Below are 25,148 nucleotides of genomic sequence, written 5' to 3' on the forward strand. Positions count from 1 at the left end.
TCAAGTTTGTAAATGGCAGGAGATGCACAGTGGAGTCTCTGGAGTCGAGAGGATCCCAGTAAGACGATGCCCAAGCACACAGGAGGTTAGTAGAGAAAGAACTATCTTTACCTACACAAAAATCATATGGGAGCACATTATTCATTTCCATGAGATTGACTTCTTTGTAGTAATAGCATTTAAGAAAGCAGAGGGTGAATATCTCCTTTTAGATAGATATGGATTGTAAGCAAGGGAAATACAGTGGAAGGCACAGTGAATTCAAATTAAACAAACTAAACCAATGTTTAGGCAAGAGACTGAGAGATGATATCTTAGCTAGGCTGTAGCGTAATATGTACCTGGGCTTTCATCTTTCCTTAAGCCACAGTGGGATCACTGGTAGCCAAAAGCAAAGCAGCCACATGGACAAGGAAAAGACAGGCAGTAAATTGACAGTGTCACAAACTGTTTAACCCGCATAATCCAGGGCGGGGGGGGAGGGGGGGCGGGCAGAGAAGGGAGAGAGAGAAGGACCAACTGACCTTGTGGAACAGTTCATTGATCTGCTTCCCCTTATTTTAAAACATTAGCTTTCTAAAGCAAACATATTCCATAGGGAAAAACATATTCTGTTCAGACTGACATAAGGTAAAAAGATGTTCTAGTGTCATCTGGAGAGTGGCCAATTTCATAAGAAACTAAGAAATGTTCTCTGCCTTTTCTGGTAAGGGATTTTATTTAAAACCACAATGTCATGCAGTGTGGCATTATGTTATTGCCTAACAAAAATTATCAGATATGGGCACTCTGTTGTTATTTTTATATACATATATCTACCACTAAGTTTCACAATCAGTATAAACATGACACTGGTCTTTTTCATTCTTACCGTCCCCCCCGCCCCCCATGTACAACTGCCCTAATGGGGATTATACTTGTGCACTGTCAGCTGCTCATTTGGGATTGAGGGAAAAGTTAGCAGGATCATTGCAACAATGAACAGTCATTCTCAAACCACAGCAGAACTCCCTCTGGAACATCCTTTTATTTTATTATCCTTATCTTGGCTCTCACTTCTATTTTTTCAGGTTTTGTGCCGTATTTTCAAGGTTGCATTAAGTGTGTTTGTGATGGAGTTCTCTTATACTTTGTATTTAGCTATTATTGTGACAGAGGCACAGTCCATGTTAAAAACCACAAAGTAACACCAATGAATTCAGTAATGGGATTCTAAAGATTTACACCAATCTGGGTTTAATCACATCACTCAGAAAATTTAACATGTAGCCTTACCACAGGAATCCACTTGAGAAACTATTTGGGTTATTGCCTTTAAGTGGAAAGAAAGTGAAGCTAATTCAAACCTGTCCATTTCAGATCTTGAGGTTATTTCAAAGGAAGGCTGCCATCTTCCTGCCCATGAAAATCAACTTATCTTCTTGAAGAGCTGCTTATTCAGTCAAGTCCAGAATGAGTCTGTGGCACACCTGGAACAAGAAACCAATCCCTGACTGCATTGGCAGGATTTCCACCTACCTTAAGAAATACAGCTCAGAGATGATGTGGGCTAGTTGGACTCCCGGAACAAGTCAAAGGATACTTTGGGACCAGTGAGGTATATGAGAGAACAGCATCAGATCCGACTGCCAAACAGGGAGTGTTTTAACCACCATAGCAAATATTCCTATGAAGTTTTTTGGTACTGGGTGTTTTTATGCTACAAGCTTAAGTACTGAGGTGTCATTAGTTGAGAGGAGCAACAAATCTTTCCAGGGTATCAAGTCACATGGAGATTGTGGTGTTAAGGCATTCTTGGGATCTGTTCCAGGAAGTTTCTTCTACTGGCAGATATCTCTGCCTTGGAGCAGGAGGTCTTTGTCCACAGAGAATGGCCTCTTTTAGTGGAGAAAAGTGGCGCCACATTCAAAGTTGGGAGAGTCTCCTCAAAAACAGTAAGCACTGGGCCCAGGGAATGATTCCCCCACTAGCAGCAAGTTCCTGGAGATTGCCTGCGGCAATCTGCAGCCTTCCCCCATCAAGATCCAGACGGACCCTCACTCCTCAAAAAGGATATGAGTGCCCATCATGAATGAGAACACCTGCCTCATAAGAAGACTGGGTGTAAGTTACGGTTTTTGAAATCTGTCATGTCTTGCATGAGAAGGAAACTCCTGGAACTGAAAAGACTTTTCTGTCCAGAGGCAAAAATATCCAATCCGTTTACCTCTAGCTACATAATTAATGACTGGTTTAGTGTACCATATGCTGTAAAAAACAAAAAAAATGCCGACTTGAACATGTTCGTTTCAGTCATGTAGCCTGGGCAGCAAGAAAGAATTGCAGAGTCATTTCCACTCTCCTCTGCTTTATATACAGAGGAACATAGAAAGTGGTGACCTAGTTTCAAAGAACAGTGTTATCTCAAATGACTCCTGTCTCATCTATACAAGACATGAATGCATCAGAAGGAAAAGACATTTGGACAAGCATTCACAAAAGAAAGGGCTGTGTCACACATCTGAGTAAATGAACAAGCAGAGAAATCAGCAAGAAAAAAACTCTTCACAAGTAATGTGGTTCAGCTTCCCAGGGTAAGAAAATTGTCCTCTCACAGCAGTCCAGACACCTTCAGTTTTAGAAAGTCAAGATTTAGAGAGGACTGGCTAGATGCCTCTAGGATGGGAAGTATGAAATACATAATTTTACTTAATGGGGAAGGTTAAAATCTGCTAGGTAGGTTAGGTAGGCAGCAATAAAGAAGCACAAGCCAGGCACTTCACTAGAAACAATTCATAAAGCCAAGATTTACTTCAATAAAATGTGAAGAAAGATGAACTTCACTCAGGTGCAAAAACTGTCAGAACAAAATCAGTCAGGGACAAAAAATGGCAACACACTGATCACATTCCCAGCTTCGGTCTCAATTGTGTCATAAACCCATTTCCTATTGCAGCGACATTCTGGTCCACATTTGTTTGAATTGCATTTGGGGCAAGGATAGAAGCAACCCAGGCAGTTCTTTTCCAGGCAATCACACAAATCAATATTATTACAAAGCAGCCTGCCATGTTTGTCATACTTCTTCGTAATTCTGTGAAAGAGAAGAAAAAGTGATTCTCAGAGAATGCTTCCCTATGTTCGAAGACTAAACCAAGCAAATGTGGAAAACATCTGTCCAGGAACAAACATTTCCATAATTATTTCCAACAACCTCACAGCAAAATGAAATTCCAGCATTATATCCTAATTGTAACAGCCACTGTTATTAAAAAGGAAAGTGTGCCAAAGTAGTAAATCAAAATTCTCTTAAGTCACATAGAAAAAGTTTGTTTTCCTAACACAGCTTTCACGTGTAATAAGAAATCTCTCTGCAAAATATTAATGCTTTTATTAATTTCATTTATATTCCATAAACAGCATACCAGCTGTTTTTTAAAGTAAAATATGTAATAAATTAGCACATCTTACTTGGGCTTATAAAAAAAATCTTGTTTCATTTGTGACATGCGCGCTTTCTTTTTCTGCTCTCTAGTTTCAGGATTGAAGTCAGCTACCTGAGGTCCTGGATTTTGAAAGGCTAAGCATTTTAATTGTTTCTCGAGTTGTTGCTATAAATAAACAACAGAAAGTTTATAATTAGTACAATTGGAACAAATATTTATTAGCTGCCAAATGTCCTCACTGGCTTTCAAATGACATTAAAATTAATATTCTTGATAACTTAAAACACTGCAGGTAGGAAAACAAAGCAAAACTCCACCTAAATTAAGATAACATTGTTTAAAATGTTTGCTTGTCTAACTGTTAATTAAATATTCCTTTGACCGACTGTGCATCCTGACAGGAGAGGGAACAACCATGACTCTGAATACATGGCTTTGGTACAGTGCATGGAGTTTGAAAGTTGTCTTGTGGGAGGCAGAATCGTGTATTTTTTTCTTCAACTTTATCCATAATGTAAAAACAATAGTTTGATTATAAGCATCTCAGCTGGATTAGCCCTTATCTCCACTATTCCCTCAGATGCCTAGAACCCATCTTTGTTCAAACAATCTGGGGGCAAGAGAAATGTCTGGAGGAGCAACCAGTGCAGGAAGAAGCATTTGCACAAGTGAGGAGTATGAAAAAAGCACAGACAAAAATAAAGAAGCTAAACCGAGCAGAGTTTTTGAGAAATAGGACGGACCATTTTCTTGCCTATTTTATGGAGTTCATGTTTGCCATTAGCTAAGACTGCTGAATAGTTGTGGAGGTTAAAACGTTAGCTCTGTGTATTGCCATTCCACATAGCTCACGTAAGTTGACATCATGTCTAAAGTCAATGCAAACACACCTGGGCATTGTATCAAACAATGACTGTGGACATTGAACATACACTTGTCATTCATTATGCAAAGGCACAAACATACATAGAAATTTATCTTTTCTTCTCTTAGGTAAATGGAGCTGACTTGCCACCCCTCAGCTTCCCTGGAGGGTGTCATTCCTTTCAGAGTCCACAGTGATTTTTCACAAACAAGTGAGTGCCTTCATTGCTTCTCAATGGGGAAAGCAGTGGCAGTTCAGTCCAATCTGCTGATACAGTGATTTAGAAACATCTGTGCACTTGAGTGCACTTATTGTAAATAAGTGGTTGATGCTGTGCATCTTCAGTTGCATCCTCCTGAAAACCTACAGGGCGATCTCATGTACCTACATTATTCACACATTCCTAAGATTTTCAGTGCAGAAAACATGCTTCAGCATCATCATTGTCCATGATCATAAATTACGCAATTTCAAGTTGGCAACAAATAATAAGCTATGGAGATAGTCCTCCATTAAGAGTACTCTCCTGTTTCCCTACTTACTATTTCATTTGAGCTTCAAAGTGCTGTTAGCCCTCTAAACCACTGCACTGCAAACTTGACTCATTTCACTGTTGTTATTACTGATATTTCCCTATTGACTCCAGCTATTTATTTTTGTAATTATGGAAGAAAGTGAAGGCAATGGTAAGTATCTTGATAATAAAATGGTACTGGAGAAGTCATACCAATTGTTTTTGTGTTATTGAGTAGTCCTTAGCAGGAGAGACATTTCCTTCTGCAGATGTTTCTTGGGCAGAATTGCTTTTCTTGGAGTTTTCTCCCGCATGATCACTCATTTGACCACCCTTGTGAAATACATACATACATACATATGTGTCAGACATATACAGAAGTGTGAGATCCACAGACCTTTAAGTGAAGGTTTTAAGGTGAGCAGATGATATCCATACTATGCTTTTATGTATTCTTAACCAACATTATGCAGAACAAAATGTGGCTCAGTATCGGCCTCAGTTTTAAAACTGTATGAAAATAATATAACTAACATAAGCAAAAGCTATATCACCAAAGCCACTATATTATTTGTTAAGCAAACCTCGGAAAATCTCTAGTGTTTAAATAAAACAGAAGTTGGAAGAAATGTTGTCATCTCTGAATCTGTTACTGACACCGCTTTGTCACCTTTAATGTAAAGGTGACAAGTGGTATTCTCACAGAACACATAAAAGCAACCAGCGATGTGCAGCAGAAATGAAGACAACAGCAGGCAGGAGCAGTCATTTCGCTTACCAGCAGGTGACACTCTTGTCCTAGATGCGGTTCTTTCTGCAAGGCTCCAAAAAAGAGCGGCCGCAGTGGCGTGGGGGGAGCAGGAGCGGACTGGGCTCTGACATTATTCATAGACACCTAAAGCATGTGTCACAGCTGTGTCCGGAGCAACTAGACTATTCCCTGCAGATCCACAATTTTCTTCCTGAAGACTTCAACCAATGGACTAACTGTAAACTTCTTGGCTTTTAAATCTCAGTCCTTAGCTTTGCGAAAGATTTTGTGTATAAATAAAATGTGTAACTTTTAGGTTTAATAGAAAAAAAGTGCATCACTCACTCTGCTAACAAAGCATCCAGGCAGGACTATGGGTTCTGTGAGTCTGTCTTACAAATGCCATCCATCACGTCTCCCCTGTCACACAGAAACGGTGGTGGCAACTGTTCAGGATGCATGTTAGCTACTTCTTACTCATCCTTTGAAGGTACCTAGTTAAAACTTTTTATGCAATATATGCAGTTCCAGTGCCTCAGACTTTAACCCCAGACACCACCAGAAATATTTAAGCCTTTTTGGAGTTCCTCCAACCCTTCCCCAGGTGCTGCCCAGTCTCTCCCATTGCCTCTGAAAGGTAGTGCAGTGGTCTCTGCCAAGTTACCCTGCACTTTAGGATTGCTGCCCAAACCCTGTCCCAGAGATCTTCATTTCACCACTGCCAAAGGGCCAGCACCTCTCTGAGAGAAGCAGGAGAGGAGTCCAGGCCTTTAGATCCCTCTGTTGCAGCCCCTCCCTGCAAGGCAACAGTCAAAATGGGAATAGCAATGAGAAGGAAGAGACCTGTTGTAGCAAGAGAGGACGCTTTTTTGAGAACTGAAAAGAACAGCCTTCAGCCTGTTTCAGAGAGAGTTTCCCTTTCTCCTCTTCAGTGACCTGAAGAATGACTGAGATTGTGACACTGTTCACAACGGGATGCTCTACAGCAACAGTTTTAGTCCTGGGACTTGAGCATCTTTTTTAGGATTAGAAAAGGAAAGCTATTACCAGGCAATTAATATTTGCTGTATGGGGGAGCCTGCTTTCCTACTGGAAATTTGCTAGGGACCCACAAATAAAACAAGAATGAAGGCCACTGCTCCAGAGAGTGAGTATTGCTCTTCGTCTGCACTCAAGTTGGAGTCCTGATAAGGATTTGCTTCCTATATCTCCTCTGGTGTCCAACCATGCATCCAGCACTGTTAAAGTGCTTTATGCAAGACCATCACCCATGCCTGTTTTATTACAGTGTGCAGGGTTCAGGAGCAGAACAGCCATCAGCAGGTACCAGTGCAAGCATGCAGAATTCCCACATGTCCTCTGGTGGTGTAAATATTTTACTTTTTTGGAAACTAGGTCTTAGCAGTTATCTGGAGCTAAACACCTAAAATCAGAAGCCACTTTTTAAATACTGGCAGAAAAGGAACAAGCATCTTGTTCCAAACACGTGTTTCAAATGCCCTTGCACTTGAGTGAAAATATCCTGCACAGAAAATGTAGCACATTTCTGTCTTCATATATATTGTAAAGATAAAGTGTTAAATTTTAATCTCCAGGAAAGATATTAAAAAAACGAGGCAGAGTGTCTCTAGGAAACTGTGCAAGATTCAGAAATTGGTGAGACTCACAAGACTGATTATCCTCTATAGCATGTTCTGAAGGGGGACAGGGCAACGAGGGAGACACTGAGACTCAGACATCCACTCTCAAGTCTGCAGAACCTAATTATCCAAAGGAAAGTATTCTTGGTCCTGAAGCAGAGTTTTTTCATCTACTGTTTTTGGTCTGGCTGCTGTGATAATCCAGGGGCAATGCATTAAACTCTACTCTCTTCCATAAAAATTTCAACTCTGAGGACAACCATCAATTGCACTCTTCCTCCACCAAACCCCATGTTCTCCCACACCTTTTGAGTACAGCAAGTACTTTCTGGAGGTGATCATCCACATCTCAACATCCTACTGTGGCCGTAGCATATGGCTGAAAACTGGCAATTTCAGCACAGACCCTTGGCACAGCTGACACGGCTAAAAGCAGATTAAGGGAGGAAGAAAATCAGAGGCCATGTTATGTTAAAAGAGACTTGGTCTTATCCAAGAGACAGATGTTTCTGCTCAGAGAACAGTTTCAGAAGACATTGGGATTTGGAAGGAACTGCATTTGTTTATGATTTTCATAAGAGAAATATTTTCCTGTATCTGCTTTTTCAAGAATTTAATGTTCCTATTTACGATCCTTGCATATTGCACTGCTAAATATTTCCGCTGGTGTGAAGTTGTGGTGACTGGCATTCCAGATATTTCAGGCTGCTTGATCTCAGCAGCCTAAAGCTAGTATCTCTGCAGGGCTTGCCAGAGTGAATGCACATTGTTTTCAAGTAGTATTTGTTCATGCCATTGGAGACATTCTGGCTGAGATCTGTAAGCACACTCATCACCTTCACCAGGGCAAGACAAGATGCTGTCCCTATGACTTTTATCCCCCTATGCCCACATGGAATAGACTGACCCATTGCAATAGTCCCATCTTCCTCATAGCCTAGTTCTGCAGAGATATCTGTGGGCTCAGAAACCAGCAGTCAGGTTTGTGGCACATCCAGGTATGCATCTGGAAATCTCTGTAGGACATCTGGTGCCAGCCAAATTAAGAATGAGAATAAATTAATCTTTGTCAGGATCAACTATGGACTGAGCTGTAAAGATGTGGAAAGGCCACTCACCGACTAGTCTGTGCCTTCTCTCATAGCCCCAAATGTGCACGTGTGTTCAGAAGACGGCCTTGAAGCCAGCCAGGAAAACAGACCAGATGAAGAAACAGGTCTCATCTCTTGTAACTCAGCTGGTTTCCCAGAAAAATGATAAATGTGGTGACAGAGCAATGGCCCATTCTGTGACATGAGGCTGGAGGAGAAAATCCCGCCCTCTCCCAGTAAAATAAAACAAATACTCATTAGTTTTCCCTCCCAAACTCAGAGACTTTCTGCCATCTCTGGAAGTGAGGGATCCTTTAGCTGAGTTATAAAATCATGTGCATATTCTGGTTGTCATGCAATAGGCAGAAGAGATCTGCCAGACTTACCTTCTGAAAATCTGCAGTTCTGAAGGGCGTATGTTCAGTTCAGAGCAGACAGCAAGAGAGAAAGGAGGTTCTCCAGTATTTTAAACTGTGCTTACCAAAGGAAGGACTGGCACAGCGTAGGTTTACTGCTGCGCAATTCCTCTGATAGTGGAAGTATGACATCAGCCCCGGAGTGACTGAAACAGAAGACAAATAATCAAAATAGTGCTCCCCAGAGAAGCAGGCTGAAGACAGTGCCAGGTAACTGTCTTAAAGGACCCCACACTTTCTGTCTCATTAATTATGGCTCTTAAATAGTACTTAGTACAAAGAGTAGAACCAGAGAAAGTATAGAAACTGGGATGAGAGTCCTCATTTATTACTTGCATCTGTGGTATGTTCACAGAGAAAATGTATTTCTTAGAGCTTTTTTTTCTAAAGGTAAGTAAACAAAAAAACTGTAATAACTATTGCATTTTACAAAAATGGAGATTTTTTTAGAACACGGATGTAGCAAAGGAATATTTTACTACTTTACACAAAACGTTCTAGATCCTGTTCACCATCTCCAACAGTCAAAAGTCATCAAATAAATATATTCCCCAATACCTAAAGTGACAATGCAACCTCATGGTTTAGCTTACTGCCTTTCCGGATTGTTTGTTGCACTAGTGGAGACAACACAGGCTCCTCCTGATACCTCCAGATGCCGATTTCCAGCATGCTGCAATCACTTACGGCTTTCATTACTCTTCCCTAGAACACAGCTAAAGCCTAATAAATATCCAAAACTGTTGTGTCTTATGAATTCTCCTGTTGTGCTTAGACAAATAGTCCAATGTGTCTTTTTATCTTCATCAGCTGTATCCATCCATTCTCTGAGGTATTTCACAACAGAGTCTGAGGGCAAGTAAATTTATTATTTACCACACTATTTCCTTTCCCTCCAAACACTTTTAAAACCAAAAGCTGATGTAACATTCTAGCAGCAGACCTTAGCTAGGTGATTTAAATGCTGCTACACATACCTTCATTTTGTTCCACAGACTGTTTTCCTTGTTGTGAAAAATGAAACAGAAATCCCTCAAGGGAAAAAAACCTCACAATCTCCAAGGTACTCATACAACAGCAAGCCACAAACAAAAACCTACAACCTGGTTTATTCTATATTTTTTCCAATGTTCTTCTGATTTCTCCATATTCTACATAATGGAGAAAACAGGAATTATTAACTCTATAAATACAAAATTTGTAATTTAACCACCTTATGCTTAATATCTCCTTTTCTTCCATTTTGCTAATACTTATACACGTGTATCTGAACTTATTCTGAATTGGTTGTGCATGGTTATGGTATTTATTTATCATGGCATACATGGTAATGTGCAGCCTGCAATCTACTCAGAATAGTTTTTACTGAGTGGGTATTAGGCTACGAGTAAGTGATGATGTACAAGTAGATTGAAATCTTAGGTGATATTTAGAGAGATTGATTCTGGTGGTGAAACTCCTAATGGTTCCCACAGGGACAAGTCTTCCCCACCATGAGCATGTGACTGTAAATGCGCCTTGGGAGGCATGAGGGTCTCCGTCTGCCCCCTCCTCCGCTTCCAGGTCTGGGTGGCCGCTCACCCCCCTTCCCCCACACTCGCCTTCCTTGCTGTTCCTCCCTCTCTGTCCCTGCTGTCGCATGTAGGTTTTAACAACGCTCCCTCGTCAAGCGTTCTCCCTCCCTCTGTACCGGCTACGTCCGGCCGTTGGCAGCGGGGGCTGCGGGGAGCTCTGCGGGCGGAGCCCGGGGACAGCCCCGTGCCGGTCACGCCGGTTCCAGCCAGCTGCAGGAGGCGGCCGAGCCTCTCAGCCAAGCTGGCGGTACCGCTGGGACGGCTTACTTAAGAAAGGCCAAAAATGCCAGGGGAGCAGAGGAGTGACGGGAAAAAAACACGAAGTGAGAAACCACAGTGCGAGCACCAAGCCCAGTGAGGCAGGCCGGGGAGGAGGTGCTGCGGCCGCCGGAGCAGGGACTTCCCCGCAGCCCCTGGGCAGGACTACGGTGAAGCGGGTGGGTGTTTCCTGAGGGAACTGTGGCCTGTGGGAGGGACCCCGCGCTGGGGCAGGGAAACAGCATGAGGAGGAGGGAGCGGCGGAGGGATTATGGACTGACCTCAACCCCTGTTTCTCCTGCCCGCTGGGCTGCTCGAGGAGGGGAGGTGGAAGAGTTGGGAGTGAAGATGAGCCTGGGAAAGAGGTCAGTCCTCTTGTTTCTCACTATCCAAGTCTATTTACATTGGCAGTAGATCAAATTAATTTCACCAAATCAAGTCTGTTTTGCCCATGACAGTAACTGGTAAGTGATCTCCCTGTATTTATCTCTACTCTGCTCTGGTGAGACCCCACCTGGAGTACTGCATCCAGCTCTGGAGTCCTCAGCACAAGAAGGACATGGACATGTTGGAGCGGGTCCAGAGAAGGGCCACGAAAATGATCAGAGGGATGGACTGCCTCTCCTTGAAGAAAGGCTGAGAAAGTTGGGGTTATTCAGCCTGGCGAAGAGGCAGCTTCGGGGAGACCTTATTGCGGCCTCTCAGTACTTAAAGGGGGCTTATAAGAAAGATGGGGACAAACTTTTTAGCAGGGCCTGTTGCAACAGGTCAAGGGGTGATGGTTTTAAACTGAGAGAGGGTAGATTTAGCCTAGATATGAGGAAGACATTTTTTACAACAAGGGTGCTGAAACGCTGGCACAGGTTGCCCAGAGAGGTGGTAGATGCCCCATCCCTGGAAACATTCAAGGTCAGCTGGACGGCGCTCTGAGCAACCTGATCTAGTTGAAGATGTCCCTGCTCATTGCAGGAGGGTTGGACTAGATGACCTTTAAAGGTCCCTTCCAACCAAAACTATTCTATGATTCTATGATCTCAACCCACGAGCTTTTTCACCTCATTTTCTCCCCGCGTCCTGTTAAAGAGTGGGAGAGCATCAGGATGGACATCCTGCAGCCGGCCAAGGTCAGCTCACCGTTACAAAGACTGACAGACAACAGTCCCTGAAAGACCAGAGCCCATCATCCCTCTGTTGCAGGGGAGATTTTGACCACTTAAAGAACCACTGCCAAAGCTAGCAGCAACAGTGGTTCTATTGAAGAAAGATACTGCCAAAGTGAGACAACAGATGGCAAGGTTCACTCTATTACGTACTGCACAGGGGATATAATAATGATTCAAAGTTACCAATACAGAATCTTAGTGCACTATAATACAAGGTTATGCATGATATCAGTCACTTACCAAAGATCTGCAGTTGGTAAGGGGTCTCTCAGCCTCAAGGAGTAACCCTGAGAGGTGTCCCAGCTCAAGGGGAGATTGCTGCCACACAGCCAGCTGCTGAGCGAGGAGAGCTCAAAGAAGGCTTACTTAGGCTGTCACATTTATGGAATAAAGTGGTTGGCTCGCAGTCAAATTACATGCGATGGAAAAGGTAAGCATGAGACTCCTTGTACCCACAGCCTCTTTTGTTCTTTCACAAATGAGTTGTGGAAGAACCACCTGCTGTTCTTGTGTTAATCACATGGTCGGTGTTCCAGTTTCCAAGCTCACATGCATCAATGCTTACCATGTCACCCTGTTCCTGCATGGCTTTGTCATGGTTTAACCCGGCAGGCAGCTAAACACCACACAGCCGCTTGCTCACTGCCCTCCCTCCTCCCCGCCCCAGTAGGATGGGGGAAAGAATCAGAAGGGTAAAAGTGAGAACACTTATGGGCTGAGATAAGAACAGGTTAATAATTGATGAGATAGAAGAAGAAGATAGAAGAAGAAGAAGAAGAAGAAGAGGTAATGGAAAAGAAGATAACAAAAAGAGAGAGAAATAAAACCCAAGAAAGACAAGTGATGCAAATGAAAAACAATTGCTCACCACCAACCGAGCGATGCCCAGCGTGTCCCGAAGCAGCAGCCCCCCCTGCCAGCTTTCCCCTAGTTTACATACTGAGCATGACGTCATATGGTATGGAATATCCCGTTGGCCAGTTTGGGTCAGCTGTCCTGGCTCTGCCCCCTCTCCAGCCTTCTCAGTCGGTAGAGCATGAGAAGATGAAAAGGCCTTGACTCTGTGTAAGCACTGCTCAGCAATAATGAAAACATACCTGTGTTATCAACACTGTTTTCAGCACAACTCCAAAACACAGGCCCATACTAGCTACTACGAACAAAATTAATTCTATCCCAGCCCAAATCAGCACAGCTTTCAGAGAACAGGTTGGAACTGGAGAAGTTCTTGGCCTGGTTACGGCCTAGGCCTTTACTGCCTTTGGAGCCTGAACCAAACTACTACTAGTTTGGTCAAGGAGTCGGATCCGTCCATCACACCCGGCTCCGGAGGAGGCCCTGCACCTCTGGGCCAGGGGATGCAGAGATGACAGCTCTTTTTGTCCTCTGTGAGGCACTGCACAACAGGCACGTGGCGAGGCCACATCACTGTTTATTTATAGCACTTTAGCCCCTGTCTCCTTTTCCCTACCACATACCCACCCTCTGGGACTTGCAACAGCCCTGAAAGGAGCAGGCTGCTCCACCTGCCTCATCCGAGTGTGCCATCAATGCAGTCAGGTGGCATGGGGCTTGCACCTTGACCACCCAGGCCCCACAACAAGCTGCTTTCTCCTCACCTGCCTGGGAGGCTCCTCGGGGTGCCAGGGAGGAAAGGGGGCGCAGGCAGAGTGGGGCAGCAGGGCAGTGGGGTGCCAGGAGGTGCAGAGGAGCAACTGCTGGTGCTCTTGTACCTTGACTTAAACAGCTCTGAAGTCTTTCCTTCCTACTGGGAACAGCTTGGCTCACAGTCATGGAGAAACTGGCAGGGGGAGCACATGGCAGCAGGGGGACAAGCAGTGACACAGGATTTCTTAGTGCCAGCCCTGGCGTTTGGCGGAAAGCTGGAAGCTGTGTGCTGCGGGGCAGCTGGTGATGGCGGCTGCAGCAGAGGCTATGGGACTGTATTGGTCAGCACTGTCAGGGTTTAGGCAGCGGGGGCTGCTGGTGGGCCAGGAACTGCCCTGTGCATTAACAGCTGCGTCCAGCCAGCTCAGAAATGAACAAAACAGCCCATCACACACCAAAATTGCAGCCAGTCAGGGAAACACATGGCACCACTGCTCCAACATATTTAAGAAAGAGCAGTAGGGGGGCAGCAGAAAATGAAAGATACAAACTGAAGGAGACGTGGAAGATGTTGGGGACATAGCTGGAGATGCACACTTGGGAGGTGCTTGATGCCAGAGAAAGGACGCCTCCAAGGTGACTGCGGCCTGTAGGCAACTTATGCCGGGGCAGGGACGTTGGTAAGGAACTGCAGATGACCAACACTGGGGCAGGGTCATACCTGAGGGAGTATTGTCCCTGTTCTAGATGAACAACACAGGATCCAAAAGAATACAACATAATCCTTCAAAATACCTCAGGTCAAGTTTCTTTGGGGAAAGGAAGCAGGGCAAGCAATGCACTCAAGAGAAGCCTGAACTTCTCCCTCTTTAGCCCATTCTCCTCATGCCCCTTGGATCTTCCCTTGCTCCTGCAGCTTCCCTTGCTTGCTTTCTCATCTTGTTGCCTCTTTGGACCCCTGGTCCTCTACATCTTTTCATCCTCCCTTCCCAACTATTCTGGCAGGCCCTTATTCTCCCTCACTCCTTCCACTGCACAATCTCTTCCCTATCCTTGCAAGCTCCTGAGTCTCCTGCCCTGTCACACTGCATGCTGTAAAGGCAGAAAAAGTGTAACTTTCTGACTTCCACACTCTCAGGGCTGAGAACAGTGCTTAAGGCAAAAAGCTGGTCTTTCTCATCATATCTACCTTTTTTTTTTCCCCTCAGGTCCTACTAGATGCATCCTGTCTATCAATGACACTTCCTTTCACTGGAAATCGCCCCCCCAACACACACACATCTTCACAATTAAATGCTCATAACACCTACACAGTCTGTGTAAGTACTGTAAGAGCTCATTTCCTGAAGTCCCATCAATGTCCTCATACTCATTTTCAATTAACTTCCTTTCACCTCAACTCCCTTTGCAATAAAGCAGCTTTCCCAGCTTGCCCTGGATTCCTCCCATGCACCTCTCCTTTCCTTACTGCATCTCCCATTTGCCACTTTCCAAACCTCTGTGTTCAGCTGGTATTCAACAGCAGCAAGAACTGCCATTGTACAGCTGTTGATGTTACATGCTGCCAACTGCAAATGTGTGGATCCTGGAAGCACGAGTGATTCAGATCTGCTCCTACTCGGGCAGCTTGCCTAGCAATCAATTTCACCGTTTGCCTCTGCTATGAAAACTGTGCTGCTATTCTGCAATAAAAAATGTCAGCCAAAAGGCACACATTAGTCAGGAGCCATTATTTGAAAATAACTTCTTATTTAAAATTGTTTCAGTAATTGTTTACATATTGGCATTTCTAATTAAGATTTTTGTTCAGTAGAAAGAAGAAAAAGATAACAAAAGAATAATAAGGAAGAGTGGTTAGAAAGGAAAAGTGGTTACTCATGGTTGGAAGGAAATGTTTGGACCTACTGGGCTTAGGGGTAAAATGTTGTTACGGGAAGATTAGTCCATAAATCCTGCAACAATGACTTTCTTGAGCTTTGCTTAGCCCATCCGATGAGGCATGCAGAGCCAGTGATTAAATAGTGGGAGTCACAGGAAATGCTGAAACAAAACCCCTCTAACTCATCACAGCGTCGATGACTTCCTCTGCTTTCTGAATCAGCTTGATGAAGACAATCAAGAATGCACACAATTTTCTTTGGCACTACCCTTAACTGGATCAAATGCTAAAAAGGTCAATCGAATCCAGCACAAACCTGGCTGCACCAGCTGGTAATTCCCATACACTAAATGGATCCTCAGGTAGTATGAAAATAGTTACAATTTTCCTTTGCAGCCATGGGGAGCAGAGGAGCTGCAGCCAACATGGCAATGTTTTCCTTAAATGTATTTAGAGGGTGCCAGTGAAAAATTCTTCATATTTTCAAGTCTGGGTTTTATTCCTTGTCTCCTCATAGTGCAGTACTCTAACTTCTTGGGTTTCCTGCATTCCCACATATTGTTTTCTATGTTAATCTGAGCACCAGTACAGTAATTTTGTCATAATGCTATTACCCCACAAATAAATAAATTGCGTGGACTGAGGGTCCCATACTTATTCAACCACAAGCTAATATGGTTTGCTAATACTAATGGACTGAATTCTGTCTGTCTGTCACCTCCAAAATACTGCGTAAGCAAGATGATTAACACTATGCCTACATCAGTGAGCAGCTCAGTGCAGAAAGAATGGAAACACTTGGTGATGTTCCAGAGCGGTTAGTTTAGACTAGTTGTACTTTGGTGCCATGGACAAAATGACCATCAGATGGTGGTGTCTATCAGTTGCACACCAGGAGCTCATCATCTCCTAGATAAATTTAATCCAAAAAGAATCCAGTTCACACACTCCCAAGATTGTCCTGGGGGTTGAAGCATGCTAAACGGAGACAACTGGGAGGGTCTCTTCAAAAGCACATTCCTAATCAAACACAAATGTGAATGTAGACACATTAAGTACAAATCTGCTAAGGAAAAATAAAGTTTGAATGACAAGGCATTAATTTATTACAATTAAAATTTGAGGTTTCTTTAGTTCTTTCCTCCCTACAGCTCTGAAGCCATTCTCAAGTTTATGTTTCATGGCACTGCTCTAAATTATTGTCCTCTTCGCAATTTACAAACATAGAAGTGGAAAGAGACAGATTAAATTACTTGCCCAAGGTCACAGTACAAACCATAAGCAAAACAGAATATAAAACTTTTCCAGCTTCCTCATGTGTTTTTTCCACAAACTTTTCCACAATCTTTCATTCTGATATTCAGAAAAAACAAAGGATTTTGGACTCTATCTATATGTTAGATTATTATTAGAAATACATCCCTACTAACAACTCGCCCAGTAGGAAATTAATTTAGATATAATATGGAAATATATCTCTCATTTCTTTTGCTGAATCTTTCTTTTCTTTGTGAGTTATTTTAGCCTGACTTTCCCGTTGGGAAGACAACCACAGGACTCATAAAAATGTGCTTTATCTTTAATTATGTCTTAAAATGAATACAAAATGCTAGTGAATCACACTAATATACTGGAAATTGTTTTCCAAGTCAATCATCTATATTTTTCTGTAACCAGTTGGCAACTTTGATTAGTAGTTCTCTCCTTTCCATATTTTCAAATTTTGTAAACTCCAATAGTAGAGTAGTAGCCACTCTTTCATCCTCTTCCAGTGTAGCATTATAAAAAACCTGCAACTGAAGAAAGAAACATGAGCTTAGTTCACATAACTTCACCTGCAGCAAGCAACTGTGTACCTGACAGATGCTTTAGACAGAAGTCCATAGAAAAGGGTGAGATGGCAGAGACTAAGGAGGGGATGGGGCAAGCTTACTGATTAACACTAAGGTGGGAAAGCTCCTTGCACATCAGGAATGTGCCCTTTTGCCATCCCTCTGAAAATCCCTTCAAATGCAGTCAACTTCACTCGTACTGGTGGTACGACACAGTGTCTAGGACTAGTTGGGTAGCAGAATCCTCTTGTGCTGCCTGTTCTACAGTCACAGAACAAGAAGTCCTTCCTATCAGTCTAATGAGCATAAGACAAGAGAGGACTGAAGACTAGCAAAGAATGATATGGGGGGAGCAGGAAATGAACAAGAAGAGAAATTAAATAGATGTCAGCATGACAACCAGCAACTTAACATGCCAGCAGCCCAACTTTTGGTACATTTCCTGTAGACATCATGGCAAAGGTGATCTCTACAGACAGATTTTAAAGAGGAAAATGTGACAGCTTTGATAATATTTATTGGGACTCGGTTCCAAACCTGAAGGTTAATTTAAAGGCTGGCACTGGCCTATTGCTTTTGTCATGTCAGGGAGTTAACTTGTCCCTAAAGAACAAAAGGTGAAAAACTTATAGTTCATGAATGTTCAAGAGAAATTTATTTCATTTTAGGAGCTAACTCTCTGAATTGCTCTCCTCATTAAGCATCCCTTCTCAGTTACTTGCTGTACACATACATCAATTAACAGCAAAAAAAGGGAAGCAACATTTTTCTTGCAATGACGGATACTAGCAGTTCAGGGTGGGCACAGAGATACAGGTCACATGCAGACAGCACAAAAGCTGAGCTGTTGAGAAAAGAAAATAATATGTTGGGAAAGAATCTAAGGAGTCTTGGACTGGAGATGAAAGAACAAGAGAAGAGGCAGGCACTAACATGGATTATTGTGGTGAATAAAATAAGACAATGTACAGCCACCTCCCACAGATTTCCACCCTTCAGCAGGTTTCCCAAAACCCATTCCCTTTTTCCAGATGTACAGCAGCCGAATTAGAAAGTATTGTTCATGGGCTTGTCTGGGCTGCCACACCATCAAAAGGAAAGAACTGTATCACACATGCAGGCTGTCTGTTCAGCGCATGGGCAGGCAACCTCTTACACTGAAACCACACAGAGCAGGACAACATCCATCCCTGCACAAAAGCTCACTTTCATGCCATGCTTAACAACCAACTGCACACAGGGACTGCAGAGCTGCGGCTGCATGTTCCTATGTTTATTTCGCAGATGAGAAAGTATCATTTTTCTCAATGTTTCAGGACATTATACAATATATTCTCTGATTTCTTTAAAAAACAAGAGATTTAAAAAACTGTATTTACAAGCTGGCAATAAAGTTGAAACTAACTGCTTCTCTGATTTACCTCTTGGATCTGCACATCTGTATTGACAAATCTTCCCATTACTTTTAATACATCATGTAATAATTCATTCCCATACCTGTAAAATTGAGATAAAGGTCCTTCAAACAGCATGTTAGCATATATACTAAATTTCATCTCATTTGAAAATACTCCCACTATTTAGTTATTATTTACCATATTGGAAATACTAAGCTGAAGTCTGCAATTGTGTACTCTTTTTCCCCTTTTAAAGCAATATCATTAACATTCAATTTAGACATTTGAGCAGGATAAAGCACACTAATTACCCTTCATTTCCATTTCCCAGTAAGATCTGGTATTTCTACTTCGGTAACATGAATTCTTTGCTTAAAACGGATAATCTCTGTGAGCCCATACAGCCAAACTGAGCTAGAAAGGCTAACCAATAATGATTCTATCAACTTGGTGTTTCTGTTGGTATCTTGAGGATGGCGTATAAATTAGCGCCTACACCATTCTTTTAGTTTGAAAATAATGGGTCAGTTTCCCAGCAAATTTCTCATCAGTATGGAACACAGAAAAGCTCCACAACGGAACAAGTTGGTGTGACACAAACCTGCTAAAACTTGCCTTATTGCTAGCGTTAGCAATACATATCCACATTTGAATGCTCCCAGATGTCTGGTCTTGGTTATGCTGCCACTAAGGGCTCCCGAGGGACAACTCTGCCACCAAAGGCATGTCACAGCCCTGCTGCTTTTCACCATTGCCAAGGAGAGAGGAAGTCTTCGAACAGACATCAAAATACTTGCTTTGCTTGAGACAGGTAGCCCAAGCTCTCCTGCAACTTTACCTGCAACAGTGCAGGTAGGCTGGAGATGGGTTAGGACTTAAGTCAGGGAAAAATACCGTAGTTTGTCCTTGCAGCGCTTGTAAACCTTTATGCTCTAGTCCCCCATCTCTCCATACTCTCTTTGAAAAGAGGGTACAATCTTACTCCAGCATTTTACACCCACGCTTGTGAAATGCTAGTGGATAAACCCATTTCTAGAGTCAGATTTTCCAGGAAATTTAATGCTTAAAAGCACTGAAACAGTCATGAACAGACTAATTTTTAAAGCATTCTGTGTCTGACATGAGCTCTTCTTTGACATTAAGTCCTGATCAGAGTTGAATCCTCTGAAAATCCTGCTCTGCATACTTAAGGAATTCCATCAGTCATTACAAAAAAGCCACCTCTGGAAAGAAAATCTGCACCTGGATTTTAAACATAAAGATGGAGGAAGAAGCCAAAGAGCCACAGAAATAAAGGGAACCCAAAGCTGGTTGCTTACCATACCTTTCACTTAAAAGTGGCCAATTTTCCGTAACGAATTCCCAGGCTATACGGTGCCCAACATCCTTAGTCACCACATATAAGATGATGATTGAAGTACAATTGGAAGAAAATAATGTATCGCTGAGTCCATATTGCAAGTATCTGTTAGAAAAGAAGGTAATAATTGTACCTATCACTTGCTGTTTAACAGCCATGATCTGGAAATACCATCCAGTTCAGGAAAATTCCTGCCTCAACAAATACCGGAATGTGGAAGGTTATACCAAAGTTGGTGTCACTCTGAGCTGTGTATTCAGCTTGGTTTTTGTCCTTATGTAGGTGAAATCCCCTATTCTTGCACACTGATTCTCCACTTCTCAGTAACATGAAGGTGTAGCACATCAGGTGGATATATGTGCTTTTCTTAACTGTGTTACAGAAAGACAACCACTCCTACCAGACAACCCTGTGGAAGGGCAAACTGCTTCTCAGTTTCTGGAGACTCACTTCGCTGTGACACAGATGGAGCCTAGAGAGTGAGCCAGCAGTGAGACACTCTGTTATGCAAATGGGAGCTGTTTATAGGGTCCCCTATAACAAGGTTTCTTGGATGCTTTCGTGGGGGCTAAGGCATGATTTCAGAAGTATTTAAGGAACTACCTGCCAATGATGTCAGTGGCAGTGAGTGCCTGAATATCTTGAAAAAAGTAAGTAGCTATTCTCTTTGTTGCCTCAATATATCACATTGCCTGCTCCTACTTTCAAGGAGCACTGCTAAACAGTTATCTTCTCATAGGGTCTTGCAGGCAGCTGCTTTATGGGTAGAGTAGATGAGCTGGGTTTTTCCCATTTGCATGCCACCACCATGCTTAACAGAATGGACAAAATACACTGAGGGCCAGCAAAAGCCCAGCTTAACGTTTGTCATCCCAAAAGACTTATCAACGTATCAACAGGGAGGAAGGAGGTCATCACAACTCCTTGAGCTTGTCAAGGACCAGTGCTAGCCTGTGCTAATGACAAAGTCAATAAAGGATCACAGGTTAGGTGGAAAATCAGCATAGCTGATTGGACATCTCTTTGCAACCCACCTTGCCTTCTTCTCAGGCATATTTGTTCTGCCTTCTCAAATGACCACCATCACAAGAGCAGGTGGCTGGCAGGAGAAACATCTCTGCTACTTTCAGAGCTTTAGACCCATTGAGTTTATGCCAATTCTTGGATGATCATTCTTTAGGCCATCTCTGGCAAATTTCTGTCCTTTGACAAATCCTTTAGGTAAGGTGGACATGACAAATTAGAGAATTCAGCTTCAACATCTTTTTCCTGATAAAATGAAAAGATTTTATATGGATGCCAGTGAAAGATAATAAATACAGTATTCCAAACTGTGTTCAGGAAGCATTTGGACAACACTCTTAGATATATGGCTTAATTTTAGGTTGTCCCACATGGAGTCAGGTATTAGACTCTATGATCTTTGTGGATCCCTTCCAACTCAGGATATTGTATAATTCTATGATTCTATGAAGCTGGAAATTAAAAAAAAATTACTTTTCAGTGTGACTCTGCACTTCAAATGGTGAACAGGTTGCTTGTAAGTCTATTTTCATTTTTGCCCTTAACCCGGGTGATTTGGCTTCCACACAGAGGCTAAATAGACTATGACACTTTAATTTGGAAACAAAATAAGCAGGGGAGAGGGAGTATGGAAAAATTATACAAAATCATAAATGGTAGAGAAAAATATCAAAGCCAATTATGACAATTACTGTTTCTTACCATGCAGAGAGTAAGGGCATCCAATGGGTTCCAAGTTAAACACCAACACAAAAGAGGTTTAAAACAAACCAAAAGGTAGCATGTTTTCATACAACATGCAATTATATTATGGGATGTGTTGCCATAGTCTGCTATAAAGCCTGAAGGTGTAATTTTAGTTCAAAAACGTCACTGGATATATTGACAGAACACGGGCCCCGTGTTAGATATGACACACTAGTTACCAGCTCGGGAAATCCCTTTCTCAGTGATTACCAGCATCCTGGATGTTATACTAGCAGAAGGATCATTTGTGTTTGCCCTGTTTATCAGACTTTGTCAGTGAGAAAACTCTTAAGATTCTTCCAGTGGTCTCTAAGACACATGCTTCTGGGGCAGGCAAACCTCCATCAGGTTTGCACAGTACAGTATTTGTGTTCTTATGATTTACTTCTATATACGCAAAAATATACTTTGATCAAGGTCACCTGTAAAGTAACCATGACTCTTTGGCACAGCTCATGGCAGAGAGCAGGATGTCTTTATCTTCCTTTGTGGAGTCGGTATGGTTATACATTTCCCATGCAAAATTCCATTCTTTATCACTTCCCACTGCAACACCATAGCAGCAGACCGTTCTTCTAATTAAAAAGGGAATTCTGCAAAGCAAAATATGATTAAAAGGTACTGTATTGTTGTAAAGTCAAAACCAGCAGTTAACGCATAACTGAAAACAAATGTTTATTTACAGTTGAAAGATGCACAAGAAAGGAAATATAAAATAGCAATCTAAATAAAGCTAGGAAATTTGATTGCTTTATTCATGATTTAAACATTTTAAAAGCATGCAGTTTAAAGGCAAACCAAAAACGTTTTTTAGAACAGTTGGACCAAGCTATTTTGTTTACATACAGTGTCAGTGCCACTCTTTCACATCATAGCCTAGGCCATGGATCACACCATTAAAGAGTGTACGGCTGCATATAAGCATCATCCCAGACAAGCCTTTTCAAAGTTTCTTCAGTGAATGCATCCAGCGGGAAGAGCCATGTGCAGTACAAATGGAAACAGAGGGGATGTTTTTCCATGCAACAGGCAGTGTCCTATTACTCCCACCCCAGGGGAGCGTCCTCAACACGGCAATGAATTTCATAACAGAAACTAAATGCAATAATCAGTGTAATACTCCACTTCATGTGCAAAGGCTGAACAGAAAATTTCTCCTGTGGCAATGATGTGTCCCTGACACTAAGACATTGTCAACGCTTTCCAGTGATAGCAACGTATTCTACTATACAGGCTATCTGAAAACAGTTTAAATTAATGGTATTTTGGACTATTTCTCTGTAGGACAATGGGTCCCATTGCTACCAATGAAAAGTTTAACTTCCCAATGGCATACTGTTAATCTGCTTAGCATTACATAAGGCCAAGATTGTATGTAGAGGTGTAAAAACTATCTTCCATTAGATCAGGAGATATACTTGGAAAAACAGACAAGTTTCTGGTCACAAAAGCCATTCTTCAGGTCCAAAACTGGAAGCAGCAAATTCAAATTTAAATATAATTTTATAAAAATTCCTCCGAGTTTCAGTAGACCATCCTAGAGAAAATGGGGATGATACCAGCAGAAAGAGAGACAATATTAGTCAGAAGGAAGGCTATGTGACAGCAATCTTCAAAGCAAAAGGTAGAGACAAGCAAGTTACAAACTCTGGAAACTAAGAAGGACTAGAGTCGGGTGTTTTGCATGACAGACATCACTTGTAACGAAGTGAAAATGCAAGATGCAGGGATTTTGATAGTCCTGTTGTGGGTGCGGGATTTCACTGGCATAACAACAGAAAGTGTGGGCGTGCTTTACATTTACTGCAAAAAGTAGTTTGGATTCATTTACCCGGATATGTGCTGGAACATAAGGGATTTGCCACTGAGAATGATGCTTACTGAGATTGAGTAGTTATGTCAAGGTAAAGAACACTCCTGCAAGGAATCCTTTTATGACAGGTCTTATCTGAGTTACAGGGTCCAGTAATTTGTTTAATAATCATTTCATAATGATTGCAGAAAGAGGCCATGGTAGGGTGATTAACAGGGTAAAGCTGCTTTGGCTAAAATACAACTATTTATTTTGCTACTGCATCTGTTCCAAGAGTTTCAAGAAAATGTTGGTTACTGAGTGTAAAGTTTTTGGTGGTGAAGAGTAAATAGACAAGCTCTGTGTATCATTTGGCTGCAGCTCTGATGTTCAGCATGCAAGGCAGGCTGTATGGGCAGCCTACTATGGGACAATGGTCTACTGGCTGATGACATCTACAGTGTCCCTGCTTTATGTTGTATAATTCACAGAGGAAGTCCACTGTGGTCCAGAGGGACTTTGGAGCTTGAGGTTATATTAGATGAGGGATGGGGCTTATTAATCTGAATATTTTTCCTGGGAGTGGTTGTGTGGTTTGATATTACTGGCCTGCCAGGATTTTCTTGTTTCTGGATCTTGGGGAAGATGCAAAAAGCTGTTGGGAAGAAGGGTGTATTATTTTACGTCGTTTTCCTGGAGCCAGTGCAGAAGTGACATAGTGATTTCTTAACTTTTGAGGGCAATAGCAGTATATGGTTACCTTCAGTAAATAACTAAAATGTGCAGCAACATTGTCCCTCCCTCTAGACTCATTTCCTTCTTTCAAAAGAAGACAAGCCAGTAACAGCATCACAGAGAACACATTAATTTAGCTAGCTCCACTTCAGTCCTACAAGCAAAAAAGAGTAAAACTGAGAAACTGGCTGGGAATCACGGCTCTTGGCTTGTTATCTCCATGGAACAGATAAAAATGCACCGTATCAAGTCCAGTTAAGTTCTGCCAAGAGCTGTTTGGAAATGTTCAGCTGAAAGTTGATCACCTTATCTGAAAGGGAAAAGCATTACTCTGTTCCATAGATGTGAGAATCCTACTGGGTTCCACCTGTGACAGAACAGCTATAGTGTGCTGTTACGAATTTTGTTCTCAGAATGGAGAACATAAGAGCATTTAAAGGGAACTGTCTGTGAAATATGAGTCAAAAGTTTATTGTGCCCTTTTCCTTTTCTATCCAGCATATGAAAAGCCTCCTCTTTGACTGAATAAGAACTGTGATCTGTCATTTGAAACCTAAGAAATGTCCTATCTCCTATGTTTTTTTTTCCTTAAAACATGATCATTTTTTTCACTTAATAAAATTCATATTTGCATTTTTTTCCACACTTATAGCCATGTGAAGTGTGAGCCTGTAAAGTCCCTTTGAACTTATCTCAGTGCCAGGAAGGACAGCAAAATTAATCTTCTCCATCTAATTCAAAATCAGATCAGCTAATATATTTCACAGACTTTTCAGCTCTTCAACTCAGATAAGGTATGTCGTATTCCACCAGGAAAAAAAATACTTCAAATATTATTAACAGGGGAAGATAGGTGACTATTTTGAAAACAGCCTGAGAATTCAGCATAGCGTTGTTGCTTTTAGTGTGGGATAGTAAGAATATTCTCTCTGGAACATAATAGAATGTATTTAGGCTATTTAAACTTTTCCGTTTAACTGCAAAGTACAATTTGTTTTTTATGAGCATGATCACTACAAAGCTATTTAAAAAACCACAAACATAAAAGTACAAGTTCAGTTTGCTTAGACAACTACAT

At 42.1% G+C, this 25,148-nt stretch overlaps 1 protein-coding gene across 1 annotated transcript; it reads right to left on the reverse strand.

Moving 5' to 3' along the window:
* Positions 1–2,850: 2,850 nt before the first annotated feature.
* ARL14EPL (ADP-ribosylation factor-like 14 effector protein-like) lies at positions 2,851–5,128 on the reverse strand. The gene is given in 5 exon segments (XM_009575998.1): positions 2,851–3,073; positions 3,451–3,590; positions 3,808–3,869; positions 3,872–3,926; positions 5,018–5,128. Coding segments are annotated over 5 exon segments (591 nt in total).
* Between the last annotated feature and the right edge of the window lie 20,020 nt (positions 5,129–25,148).

This window comes from Fulmarus glacialis, unplaced genomic scaffold, assembly GCF_000690835.1.
Source record: "Fulmarus glacialis isolate BGI_N327 unplaced genomic scaffold, ASM69083v1 scaffold2184, whole genome shotgun sequence".
In the NCBI taxonomy this organism is placed as follows: domain Eukaryota; kingdom Metazoa; phylum Chordata; class Aves; order Procellariiformes; family Procellariidae; genus Fulmarus; species Fulmarus glacialis.